A 13,445-nucleotide genomic window follows, 5' to 3' on the forward strand; every position below is an offset into this window, starting at 1 on the left:
CCTTTACGTGGCAGGTGGTGGCATAGGCTACCACACGCAGGCATCCAGCTGGCCAAGGGGCTGCCTGGCCCTGGTGGGAGGGGATTCTGGGCTACATAGGCCCGTTCAGCACTGCCCTCCCTGCTCCCCAAAGCAAACCCCCTCCCCTGTTCATTCCCATGGCCACCCCAAGGGGTGAGGAGCTCAAGTGGCGACTCCTGGGATGAATCCTGGCTGCATTCTCACATCTCCCAGTTCCTGAAGGAATCTGAGTTGGGTATACATCGAACACATTGTAAGGGGTCTCTGCACATATGAATCTGGAGCAGAGCAAGTGAGCCAAGCCCCCCTCAAAGCAGCCACTCAGGGTGGGGCTGGGGGTGGCCCTGGGAATTCTGCCATGGGCTACTATACGAATATCCACTTCCTGCTTTTTTCCATTTAGATGGACTGTGGGGAGGGGCTCCCTGAGTCCCGGCTGGTTGACCTCCCTTCCAGGGCCAAGATGCGGTGGCCCTTGTCAGGCCCAGCCCAGGCTGGAGGGGTGGGGGTGGGGGGGCTGGGGGAAAGAGTTTACCCAAGCAGGAAGGCTGTGGGAGAGAGGCCCTGTAATTCCTTGTGTTCGCCTCCCCTGTTTGAACCCCCTTCCCAAACCAGCCCCCCCCCCACTTCGCCCCATTCCCCAAAGTGAAAGTTGCAGGGCTGGAGATGAGGGGTGCAAAGGCTGGAAGAGCTGAGGAGGGGCTGCGGGTGGGAAGGGGAGGAGAAGGGAGCTTGCAACCCACCCCAACTGTCCTCTGCAGAAACCAGATCTGCCTAGGATGCCTTATGCAGACCTGATGGAGGCTAGAGAAGGAGAAGCAGGCGCTGTGTAGATCTGCCTGCACTGGTCCTTCTGTGCCAGACAGCTAGGCCTGTGGAACTTCAGACACTTGAGGTGGAGTTTCCAGGCCAGAGGTTATGGAGGGAGGGGGGAGAAAGCCTGGGGCTTCTCTCCAGTAAGGTAAGGCCCTGATCCAAAATTACCATGTCACTTTGATCAACTGAAATAAGGATACTACATAGCACAGATTTTTTTTGGGGGGGGGGTGCTTGGCAAGTATGTGGTGGGCTTAAAGCTCACAGCTGTCGGGACCCTCATCACCAAGAGGCCCCGTTCACTTCCAACAGCACCCACAAGCTGGACCTCTGCAGCACAGGTCAGAATGAGAGAGGTGACAGTCAGGGGTCTCTGGGCACTGCATTCTACCCCTCAAGTAATGGGGCGCCCCTCCTGGTCCTGACACCCCCCCCCCACATGGCAGCGCGGGAGGCGGCCGCGTGACGGCAGCGGGGAAAGGTGTGGCGGAGGGAGCGGTCCGACGGCTCAGGTTGGTTTCCATAGCAATAAGGGAGAGGGTCTCGCCGCCGCGTTGCCATGCCGACCGTGGCTGTCAATCAAAGCTTTCGCCACGCCGTTCTCGTTCCGCACCCATCCCAATAGTCTCCAAGAGAAAAGCGGGGAGCCCTCGCCCTCCTCCTGTTCCCAGGCAGCTCGCGTCCCACGGAAGGCGCGCGCGTGGACGGCGGTCCCTTGCAGGGAGCCGGGTCAACCTCCGCTGCCGCCCCGCGGCCACTGGCCCCCAAACCCGCTTGCGCAGCCCCAGCACGGCGTCCGGAGTGGGAGCCCAGCCATGCCCGCTCTTGCGCCTGGCTCAGCCGCGGGAGCTCCGGGAAGTGGCGCCGCGCGGCGCTCCGAAAGACTTTCATAAATTTTCGATGGGCAGCAGGGAGGGCGGGCGAGGAGGCGGAGGCGAAGCGGCGGAGGCGGCGCGCTGTTGTTGCGAGGGAGGGGAGGCCGAACTCAGCCCAGCCCTGCCCAGCCCAGCCCAGCCCTACCCAGCCGCCGCCGCTCGCTGCTGCTGCGGGGAGAGGCGAGCCGAGGGCCGGGGGCGCGGGAAGACGCCCTTCGCAAGGGGGCAGCCGGGAGGCAGCGCCAGCCGCCCAAGGGGGCGGATTCCCCCCTAAAAGCGCCGCCGAGCGAAGCCGGCACCGAGCAGCCAGGCGCTTAGCCAAGTGGAGCCGAGGAGTCGCCGCCGCCACTGGCGAAGAAGCTGCGGCCGCGAAATGCCGCTGCCCGGAGCGCCGGCGACCCGCGGCCGGATTAGCAGCAGTCCCCGCCGCCGCCGCCGCCCCCTGCTGTGAGCGCCGCCCCGGGACCGGCCGCGCCGCCTCTGCGCCTCCAAGATGCTTCGCGAAGGTTAGTCCGCCGAGCCGCGTCCGGGAGGGCGGCGGGCTGCCTGCGGCCGCCAAACTTTGCCAGGGGCTGCGGCCGCGGGGGGAAGTGGGCGAGACCGGCCCGGGAAACTTTCCGGGCCTGGCGAGTGGGGGCCTAGCGAGCGCGGCGGGCTCAGCGGCCTCAGTTTTCCTGGCGGCGCCAGAGCGCCCGCATCTTCGAGGGCTCTGATCCGCGCAGCGCCGGCCTCGGATGCGGCGCCTGCCACGGGAGGAAGGCCCCTGCCTTCGGCGGCCGGACCCACGGAAAGCAGCGGGGCAAGTGATGTAATTCCCAGAGGGTCGGGTCGAGCAGCGCCTCCTTCGAGGGGCCGGCGCGAAACTGCAGTCGCTCCCGAGGGGGGCGGCCGGTCTAGCCTGGACAGTCCGGAGCGCGGAATTAGTCGTGCCGCCGGCGCGAGTCGGGCTGGTCTGCAGGGCGGGGGGCTGTCAGAGGAGAGTCCTCTTCCCGCGCCCTTCCTCCTAGTCGGTCCCTTGCCTGCTCCCCGGGACCCCGGAGGGAATCCGGCGCTTCGCATCGCCCCAAAGCGCTTCGTACCCAGCTTCTCCAGCGGGAGTGGGCTGAGGGGCGACGCCCGGCCGCGATCTCGGCAGCCGCTCGGGCCGCTGTTAATCGGGAGGGCAACCCCAGAAAGGGTCCTCTGGGGGTGGGTGTTCTTGGATATAAGGCGCGGGGCTAGAGGACGAAGGGGGCGAGCGGGCCAGGGGTTTTCTGGGTTCTTGCGACTCCGCGGTAGCCTGCTTTTTTGTTGGGGGGGGGGAAACGGGGCCGGCGTGTATGTGCGCGAGCGCAGCGACTCTTTGTGCGTCTGAAGAAGGGGCGGCGGGGGGGGGACGGAGAATCGGGCTGGCCAGTTCGGGATGCGGGCGTGGGTGGACCGAAACGCAGTCCCGAGGATCGTGGAAGGCGGGTGTTCTGCTCAGATCCCTTCGGCTTTTCTCCTCGCAACAACCGCCCGGGGATCTCGGGAGCAGCCATCCGGCGATTTTTCCTCTCTTCAGTCGCTCGGAGCTTCGACCGGATGAAGCAGCAGCCTGAAGGGCTGAAGACAAGCGAGGGCGAGGAGGGGTGGAGACGCAGGAAGGTAGGGGCGAAGTTTCTGGGCATCCCCTTTCCCCTCAGAGAACGACCCCCTGAGCGCGGGCAGAAGGGCGGCGACTCGTTTCCAAAAGACAGGCGAGCAAGGCGCGACGGGCGGGCCGTCCTTCTTCGGAAAGGGGCCTGTCCGCTGAAGAGGCTCTTCGGAAAGTCTTGGGGCTGCCCGGCTGCTCTGCCGGCTCCAGCGAGCTTTGGAGAACTTGAGCTGAGCGGTGCTAACAATACTAATAACAGTCATGCAGACAAAGCTGCTTCCGTCGCACCCCCAGTGACCGATCAGAGGCTGCCCTGTTCCCTGGGCAGATGTCCCAGAAACGGGGGGGAGGTGGGGGGTGGGAAAGGGGAGCAACTGATGGGCGGCTGAAAGCCAAAAAAAAAAAAAAATCCTCCCCGCCCAGAAGCCAGGGCTGTTTTGGCCCAAGAAATCCAGAGGAGCCACTACTGCCTGCTGGGTGGCATCAGAGTTTGAGGCCCCTGGCAAGGAGAAGGTGCCCTCCCTGCAGGGCAGCTTGGTGCAGTGGGAGGCCTCTGTGTGGATTGCCCAGCGATTTCATGGTTTTCGAAGGATCTGGCTGGGCTGCCAGAGGCTGCTGGTCTCTCCTCCCCGTGCCAGACCCCAGCCCCACATCCCAGCTGCTGGGGGAAAGTGCTGGGTTGGGACTTCCCATTGAGGACTTCCTGGGGGTGGCTGGGTGGCCTTGGTGAGAGGCAGGAGGCTGAATTCAGGGCCTTGGCCTGGCAAGCTCAGGGCTGCCTCCCCGCAAACTCCTGCCCTTCTGGGCCTGCTAGGGTGAGGCCTGAGAGGTGGGGCAGAGGAGTCCAACCTATTTCGATGCCAACGCTTGGGGGGAACTAGAAGAGAAGTAAATTCTGAAGCTGAAACACTGCAGAGAGGAAAAAGCCTCTCTGCAGACAGAGTCACAATAAATCACAAGACGGCTGGAGCTTTGTGGGAATAAATATTTAGATTAGGAGGTAAAAGGAAAATATAAGAGGGAAAGGTTGAGAAAACCCACCAGGACCTCCCCTCCAGCAGGTCTTGGCCGTGTTGCCACTGTGGTGGGAGCCTGGCCAGGGCTGGAGAGTCTGGGCTGTGCCCTAGTGGATTCCTCCAATCTGGCTTCTGGATGGCCAAGCAAGATCCCCTCTGCTCTGCTCCCCCCCAAAAGGAGCCCCAGCGCTGGGCCAGGGGCATGAGAGCGCCCTGCAAGGAGAGCCTTAAGGAAAGGGCCTTAAAGGCTGGGGGAGGCTGGGGAAGGGGGGCTCAGATCCTGGGGTTCTCCCATGGAGCAGCGGAGGGGGGGGTCTTGCCCCATCTGTAAAGTGGGATCCTCAGTGGGGAGCATAACAGTCCAGGCAGCGGAGGGAGGTGGGAGAAAGGAGGCTCTTGTGCTGCACACACCAGGCAGGGCAAGCTCTTTAGGCAGGGGGCAGCCCTTTAGAATGGGGGGGGGGGGAGGAGGAACAACCCTCCCCCCACTGGTTCCTGCTTGGGGCTAAACCTGTGTGTGAAGATTACAGTTCAGTCTAATTCTGCTCATGGTTCAAATGGCTTGGAAGCCAAACTCACAGCCAAAAGCAGGGGGGAGGGAATTGGGGGGGGGATTGACAAAGGGCATCCAAGCTCTGAGGGTGCAGGGATCTTGCCATCAGCTGAAATTTGTCTCCCAAAGGTGGTGGTGGGGGAATCCCATGGATGGGAGGATCAGTTATGCTTGAAGGCCACAGTGGGGGTGGGGGGAGGGAGAGAAGGAAGGGCACCCTACTGGCCTGAGCTGGCTTCCCCCTGAGCAGCGCCTGAAGGGCTGGGCCTTTGAGCAGGACTCCCTTTGATCCAGCTAGGGGGCAGAAGGGGGGGTCCCGGACTAGGAAGTTCCCCCCCCCATTCAGCTCCATCAAAAGGGGCTCCGCTTTGTAAACAGAGTGATGGGTGGCGCGACCCCCCACCCTGGCTCTCACTGTCTTCCTTTTGGACCTGTGGCTTTTCGGTTTCGCCCCTTTGACCTGGATGGCAAACGCCCCCTGAGCAACCCCCGCTATTTGTCGGGGGCCGATTTCAAACCGGATCCAAGCGAGGTGCGGACGCCGGAGTGGCGAGGCCAAAGGGTCCTCCCGTTAACCCAGGGGAACTTCCCGGGGTAGCGGCGAAGCGGCCCTTCTGTCCGCGGCCTTCGCGAGGGGCGGCTGTGCTGAGGCGCCGCTGGGGTGGGGGGGGAGGGTGAGCTGCTTCCCAGCCATCTCGCCGCGGGCAGAAGCGGCGGGGAAGCGGCGGCGGCGCTCCCGGAGAGGGAAGGTGGTTCAAGGTCAAAGTTGCTCCGCTCCCGCCGGACCGGAGAGGCGCCCCTTCTCCACCTGCCTGGGCTTCTCCGCGGGGCTGTTTTTCCCGGCGGCCTGGGCGATGCGGGCGGAGGGGCGCTTGTTGGGGTTCCGCACTCGGCCCTCCCTCCGCGGAAACGCGGCCGAAAGCAGGGCCGGAAGCGGCGGCCGGGAGGGAGGCTTCGGCTCAACTGCGGGAGCCCCGGCTCTGCTGCTCTGCTGCCTGGTGGCAAGCGGACGACGGACGAGAAGCGCTCTGCGTGTGCCCCGGGGGCACCTTTGCTTCCGCCGGGATGGTCGGGAGCTACTTTCCCGTGCTGAGGTCGGCGGCAGCGCTGATGCTGTGCTGAAAGGCGGAGCTGGGCTGAAGCGCCGGCCTCTCCCTGGGGCTGGGAGGCAGGCAGGGAGGGAGGGAGGGCAGGCGCTGGAGGGGCAGCGGGCAGAAGCGCTCCAGACCCCCGGGCACCAACGCTCGGCAACCCCCCTCTGTGCAGCTTTCGGGGGCAAGGAGCCCCGAGAGAAGCCGAAAGGGCCTCTTGGAGGCTGGTGGGAGAGGGGCCTGGACGGCGGGATGCCAAGAGGTTGGGGGGAAGGGGGGGAAGGAGCAGGGCGGCCTGCAGGTGTTGCAAACACCGCTCCGAGGCAAAGGGAAGCCGCGGCCCCAGTGGGAACCAGGTTGGCTGGAGGGGAAGAGGAAGGAGCCCCGGTGGGCCAAGGGATGCTGCCAGGGCCAGCCAGGGTGCAGGGAAGAGAAGGGCAGCTGGCAGGCTCCCATGTGGAGGGAGAGGAGGCCTAGAAGACGCCCTTATCCCAATGTAGCTGTTTCTAGAGGGGAAATGGTCATGTGTTTCCAGGCCATGCAGGAGATGCCATCCCTTGGAAGGGGAGCAAGTGGGCCACCAAGGCTGCTTTCCCATCCAAGCTCTGTGCTTGGGGGTCCCTTTGCAAAGGGGGGCAGAGAGCAGGAATCCCACAAGCTCTGGCTGTGCCCCTGCCGGGAGAGGGGGAGAGGCGTTCCTTCCCCGCCGCCGTGATTCAGGGCCGGCCATCCGCGGAGCCTCCGCCCTTGTTTTCTGTGCAGCTCTGCGGAGCAACAAGGCTGCCGGATTCCCCGGGGGAAACAAGGCTCTCGGGCCCAGAGCAGCCAGGCCCCTGGAGATGGTGTGCCGGAGGGTGTGCCTCACGCAGAGAGGCCTCCCCCCGCTCCATGGTCAGGCAAAGCCATCCTGCAGTGCTCCCCCCCCCCTGCCTTTTTCTTCTGTCCTCCTGCTTGCTGCCACTCAAAGAGGGCTTCCGGCTTTTTAGTTTGCATGGATGGCTATCCCTGGGATCGGGCCCTCCTCCTTTGCAACCACAGCTGTGCCTGCCAGTCTCTGGGTCACTTCTGCAGTTCTTCCTGTGGACCTCTGTTGATTACAAAAAAGATGTTGAGATTTTTGGGGGGGAAAGGTGCAAAGAAGAGCAACTAAGACAATTTAAGGCATGGAAACTAAAATACATGAAAAACGGTTGCAAGAATTGGGTTTGGCCAGTAGAGAAAAGAAGGTCTAGGGGTGACTTGATAGCGGTGTTCCAAGTAGTTGAGGGGCTGCCCCCCAAAAGAGGGGGGGTCCACCAATTCTCCAAAGCCCCTGAAGGCAAGACATGAAACAATGGGTGGAAACTAAACAAGGAGAGAAGCAACCTGGAATTAAGGAGAAACTTTCTAATAGTAAGGACAATTAACTAGTGGAAAACTTGCCACCAGAAGTTGTGGGTGCTCCATCACTGGAGGTCTTTAACGAGGAACTGGACGGTCATCTGTCTGAAATGGTATAGGATAGTGATGGCGAACCGCTCACCCACACAACCTAGAATAGGAGCTGCAAAGGGGGCCTGTGTGCACATGCGGGAAGTGAACCAGCCACCTAGTCCTCCAGTCACTGGTGCGCATGCATTTGTGATGATCAGCTGGCCGGTTCACATGCTGCTGGTTCCCAGCACTGCCACACACATGAAGGCCAGCTCATTGTTGCGCATGCATGCGTGCCACAAACCCAGAAGAGGGACGGGCGATGCCACGCATGCCAGACAAAATGGCTCCGTCTGCCACTGGGCGTGTTCACCATCATAGGTACAGGGTCTCCTGCTTGAGCAGGGGGTTGGACTAGAAGGCCTCCAAGGACCCTTCCACCTCTATTCTGATTGATTGATTGGTTGGTTGACTCCCTTGTTGCAGGCCTTGGGAAAGCAAAACAGGACCACCACCACCACCTCTCCCGCCCCCCCCCATCCCCATCCTCTCCTCAACCCCTCTGTCCCGGGAAGGGTCGGACAGCCTCTGCTCACCTTTGCAGCCGAGTGCCTGTTCAGTTCCAGCAACACATCTGGCCTTACCTTCCCGAAAGGGAAATGCCTTCCTGAAGACCAGGAGATGTTTCCAAAGCTGTCTCTGGGATACTTTGGGGGAACCTGGCGCATTCACATCCAATAAGCAGCCCCATTGAATCAGAATGCAAGGGGTGGTCTTCGACCTAGAATTTTTCAACCTCGGAACATTAAGACATGGGGACTTCAACTCCCAGAATTCCCTAGTCAGCTGGCTGGGGAATTCTGGGAATTGAAGTCCACACTTCTTAAAAGTTGCTAAGGTTTTGAGAAATACTGTCCTAGGCCCATCTATTGCCTAGGACATCAATTTGGACATCAATCACAATAGAACTGGAAAGGATATTGGAGGTCATCTAGTCCAGCCCCCTGCTCAAGCAGGAGACTACTATACCATTTCAGACAAGGGGCTGTCCAGTCTCTTCTTAAAAACCTCCAGTGTTGGAGGAGTCATCTCACTTCTGGAGGCGTGGTTCCACCAGTTAATTGTTCTCACTGTCAGGAAAAATCTCCTTAGTTCCAGGTTGCTTCCTCTCCTTGGTTAATTTCCACCCGTTGCTTCTTCCCCCTCTGCCTTCAAGGGCTTTGGAGAACAGGTTGTCCCTTTTTCTTTGGGGCAATCCGTCAAGTCACCCCTAGTCCTTCTTTGCCCTAGACCGGCTAAACCCAATCCCTACAACTGTACTTCGTTGTTTTTTTGCCTCCAGGACCTTAATCACCTTAATTGCTCTTCCTCACCACAGCCATTCCATTGCAGAGGGACCCACCCTGCAGGGAGGGCCTTCTCTCTGCCTTCCCGTCCCCCAAAGCCCACTGACCCCGCTTTGTCTAGGGACTGCAATAAACTGAGGTGGTAGCCGGTGCAATTTGGGGATGCTTCCCCCAGTGAGAATTCTTAGCTAGTTTTTGTGTCTTTGTAATTGTTCTCAACCACATTCATCATACAGCTATTTGTCATCCGGCCGTGAAGAGCTTATAAATGGATTAAACCGTCAGCCATCGTCTCTCTTGCCCAGGGACTGGCTGAGGCAGGGCAGGGGCACCTGTCTTCCTTCGGGGCAGGTGAGAGGAGCCTCGTGTGACTCGGCCCGGCCTTCTGCGCAGATGTCCAGGCAGACCTGACAAAACCTGGGAGGTGGCCTTGGCCCACTTTGGTCAGTCTTGGCCAGCTGGCCTCAGGCTCCACCCGGGGAGGGGTTTGGCTCCCCTGTCTGAATCTTCCCAAAGAAGGTCCTGGCCATCAAGGGGCACCCATGAAGGGGCCTCCTCCCTCTGGCCCCTCCAGGTCCCAGCTGAGAGAGGTTGGAGGGCTGAGCCTCTGCTCTGAGCTGGCTTCCCATCCCCTGGACTGAACAGGGCCTGCAGTGACAGGCGGTGGGTCCAAAGACAGCCGGGACGGGCAGTATGTTCTTGAGCACAGACCAGGCACCACATGGCAGGCCTTCTGCTCCAGCAGCCGAGAGACAGCAAGGGCAGGGGGCAGAGGCAGCTCCAGCCCATTGGCAGCCCCCAGGCCACCCAGAGGGACGGGCATAGCCTCCTCAGCAGCCTGCCAGCCACAGGGGGAAAGAGGAAGGGGGCCTTCTGGGCTAAAGTGGCCACGGAGGGGAGCTCGATGGGGCGCAAGGGAGGCTTCTGAGGGGGCATGAGATTTATATGTCATGAGTTCAGGGCCACCTTCAACTTGGCTCCTGGGCCTCTCGGGGTGCCAAGAACTGGCAACTCTCCCCATGGCCAGCAAGAGGGAATTGTGGTGGCAGGGGTCCCCTGGCTGGCACAGCCGGCCTCTTGGCCCTGGTGGCTAACAGGCACAAGGTTCCTGGGGGGGGGAATGGTGGGGGTTGTCTACTATGTTCCTGGCAGAGGAAGGCTGGCGTGCCAAGCACTTAAAGCAGCTGCTTTCTCCATGGTGATTTGAAGTTTCCCCAGCAAGAGCCGACGCCGTTAGATGCCACAGCCAGGAAACTAGGATTTATTTGTTAATTTGGGGAGTGTTTAATTTCATCAGGATATAGCAACGGTTGTGTTATTATTTTTGAGATTTAGCTTGGTTTAGCGTAATTTCAGGGTAGAATAAAGATGAGGGGAGGAAAGCCATGTATGCAAAGAGCCAGCATAATATTTTGCTATGTGAGGCTCATTATAGAAAACAGAAGCATTATTTTAGGAAAAATTACAGTCAGCCGGGGGTGGGGGGTGGGGGGGTGGGGGGGGGCTGCAGGAAGCAGCAAGGCTGTCCTGATGAGAAGCCCCTTTTTGGCTTAAGGCAAAGCTTTGGTTTTGGGGTCCTCAGAAGGACGTGGCTTCCTCCCCCTGGTCCTTTGGGGTGCTGCAGCCCACTTGGGAGGGAGCCTTGAGTTGGGGGTCCTGGCCCATGACTCCTGCATGGAGCAGCACAGCTGTTAGCTGCCCTTTGGCTCAAGGAGAGGCCAGGGGGGATTGGGCAGCCCTGCTTGGCTGACCCTCGGGGGGGGGTGACCAGGAGTCCTCCCCATCTTCCCCCTCCCAGATGGGCAGAAAAGTGGCTGCCTGTGGTGTCCTGGAGGGACTGGAGCGCAGGGGGGGGGGTTTCTGAGGGCTGGCAGAGAGTGGCAGGTGGCCCCTCCTTCCTCCTGCTAAGCAGCTCGGCCCATGCCAGGGTCCACACATGATCCCCATGGCCGGTTGCACCAACATAAGCCAGACAACCTCAGGCACTTCCCAGCCAGGCCCTGGGCTTTAGGAGCATGGGAACGGAGCTGCCAGTGGGTGGCCTTGCCAGGGAGCCCCTGTAGGCCCTTTGGGCAAAGGGCCTTTTGGGGGCAGCTGGGAGGGCCTGTGCTCCTGGTGCTGCCCTCGCCAGAGTCCCTGGAGCCCTGGCAGACACGTGATGGGGCAACAGGCCTGGCCCACCGCTTGCCTCGCCTCTTGCTAGCAAAGCAGGCTTAGTGAGGAGGGCTTGCCTGCCTGCCCCATCTCTTTGCTCAGGGCTCTCCTTTCCTGGCCCACACTGGCAGCTGCCATGCGCAGGAGGGCAAAGGACGCCGTCCTAGCAGGCACCCCGGCTTCAGCCAGTTTCCTGGGGAGCTTCTGAAAGAGCAGCCCGTCTTCTTTCCCTTTGAGGGGAACATGGCAGCAGTGGGGGCAGCTGACAAAGGTCGGTGCTGGGTCTGCACAGCTTCGTGTACCCCCCACCCCCAGCAGGTCACATTCCTGCTGCATTTCTCCCCCCCCCCCCCTTAGATGGGGCCGGTGCCCTGCAATTCAGGGGAGGAGGACATGGGGCTTCCTGCTCCTATGAGGCCCTCTGGCTTCTCCCCCACATCACCAAGAGCAGCTTGGAAGCCGAGGAAGGGGTTGAGGCAGGGCCCTGAGCTTCTTCTGCCCAGCTGTGCCATGGGGGGGGGTGTTTGCAGGCTGTTTGGGAAAGCCCCTGGGGGCCAGTAGACTGTGGGCAGGGGGGCAGAGGCCAGAACCCCAGCAGGCACTCATCCCCCTGCACACACACCAGACGCACACACACACACACACACACGCAGAAGGGAAATTGAGGAGAAATGTCTGGGCTGCCAAGGGAGTCTCCCCCAGGAACGGCCTTGCCTGCTTCCCCTTTCTGAAACCTGGGAGGGTGAGGACTCTGTCCCCCCACCCTTTTCCTTCTCTTCCTCCCTCCCCGGCAGCCTGTCATCCTGCTGCAGTTCTCCTCTGATCACACCCAGCCTCTTCCCCTCCGAGTGAAAAAAATCCCTTAAGCACCAGGATTAAACCTGAAAGTAGGTCTCTGGCGAAGACGCTGCTTCCTTCCTTCCTCCCTTCCTCCTTTCCTGCAGGGAGCTACCTTCCATGGGTGGAGGGGGCTGGCCCAGCCAGGAACAGAGCCCCCCCCCGACCCCCTTGTGGTGGAGCCCCCCCTTCCAGGCCAGCCCCCCCCGTCCCATCCCCGCTCTTGGGCCTGCTGGGTCAGGCCTGGCCCTGGGGTGGGGGCAGCGACTGCTGCCCTCCCTCAGCAGGGTCCCTGCACAGGCTGGTGCAGGGTCGGGGAGGGAGAAGGAAAATGGCTGCGGAGAGCAGAGGAGGTGGGCTTGGCGTGCCAGCGGTTGCCGAAGAGCCTCGCGGGGGTCTCGGGGGTCAGAGCACATCCTGCAAAGCTCCACGGTGGATTAAAACAGGATTGATTGAGCCAAGGCTTTCTTGGGGGGGGGGGGGGCTGCGTTCTGAGGAAGATCCTCACCCTCTTCCCCCTCTGCTAATGGCTGCCGCTGGACAGGCAGCCCCTCTGGAGATGCCGGACCACCGTTCGCCATACCTGGGGGGCTGGGGGTGCAGATCCTGGGGGGCTGACGTGCAAGAGATCCAGCCCCCCCCTCTCCCCAATGGCTGTTTGGATCCATTTGCCTGGCTGGGTTTCCAGGGCTGCTTTTAGGCTTAAATGTTTGATGAAGGCGCCTCCTCCCAAGCGCTGAGCTGGTGGGGCCATTTGGCCCAGGAACGGCTTATAAATAACCCAGCCGAGTGCAGGGGGGGGGGCTTCTGGCGAGGGTCAGATGGGCCAAGGTGGAGGTCCGGCTCCTGCAGGCTGTTTTCCGGCCCTGGGCTGCCTCTCCCTGCCGCTGCCCAGATCCTTGGCCTGGCTTGCCCACGTCCAGCCTGCAGCCCCGTGTCCTCGCCTGTGTCCTCGCCAGGGGTCTTTAGGGGTCACCCGGTGACCCAGATCGCCTGGGACCTCTTCCGTTGGAGCAGCCAAAAGACGCCTGCCACACCTTCCCATTTGGCCAAGGAGCCTCTTTATCACCGGCTGCATGTACCCACAAAGCCACTTTCTCCCCCCAAAATTCATCATTTGGTATGACATGTTTGCACATCGCCAGCTGTCAGGTCTGAGGGGCTGTCAGAATCCAGTTGACCTGAGCAAGATGGGGCTTGTGCTGGCATGCTGGGAGGCCATTAGGAAGCCCCTGGAGGCTGCAGGGATTAGCTTGACTCTCCCGGGTGCCCTGGGACTCTGCTGGCGTCCCTGGAGTCGGCACAATTAGGGGCTTGCTTGCCCTGCCATAGGAGAGCTGCAGCTTCTGCAGGGGGTCTCAGCTGGCAGGGAGTTGTTGAAGGTGACTGAGCCCCTCCATTGCCACCACAGCCCTGGAGGATCAGCTGGGTCGGGTCCCGATGCAATCCAGCACCTCCTCCGCCCCCTCCCCCCTTATGAGGCAACCTTATGAGATAGGAAGCAGGATCCATGTTGGGCCAGTGGGGGGCAGGGACTCCCCAACAGCTCCCCGGTTGTGCACCCTCTGGCAGAGACTGACAGCAGCCCCCCCCCATTGCACACCTGGGCTGCAGGCTGAAGAACAGATGTTGGGACACCCCCCCCACCGCTGGGCAGGGCAGGGCAGGCGGAGGGAAGCAAAGGGCAGCTCTGCAGTGCAGAGCACCC

General features: G+C 61.4%; 1 protein-coding gene across 1 annotated transcript in view; it reads left to right on the top strand.

Annotated features, from left to right (window-relative positions):
* Window positions 1–1,863: 1,863 nt before the first annotated feature.
* The window catches only part of RTN4RL1 (reticulon 4 receptor like 1), a 28,235-nt gene continuing 16,653 nt past the window's right edge, over window positions 1,864–13,445 (top strand). The window contains exon 1 of the mRNA XM_081945526.1: window positions 1,864–2,218. Coding sequence (XP_081801652.1) covers window positions 2,206–2,218 — 13 coding nt within the window. The 5' untranslated portion in view covers window positions 1,864–2,205. The remainder of the gene's footprint in view (window positions 2,219–13,445) is intronic.

Source organism: Natrix helvetica (genome assembly GCF_964273705.1).
Source record: "Natrix helvetica genome assembly, chromosome: 2".
In the NCBI taxonomy this organism is placed as follows: domain Eukaryota; kingdom Metazoa; phylum Chordata; class Lepidosauria; order Squamata; family Natricidae; genus Natrix; species Natrix helvetica.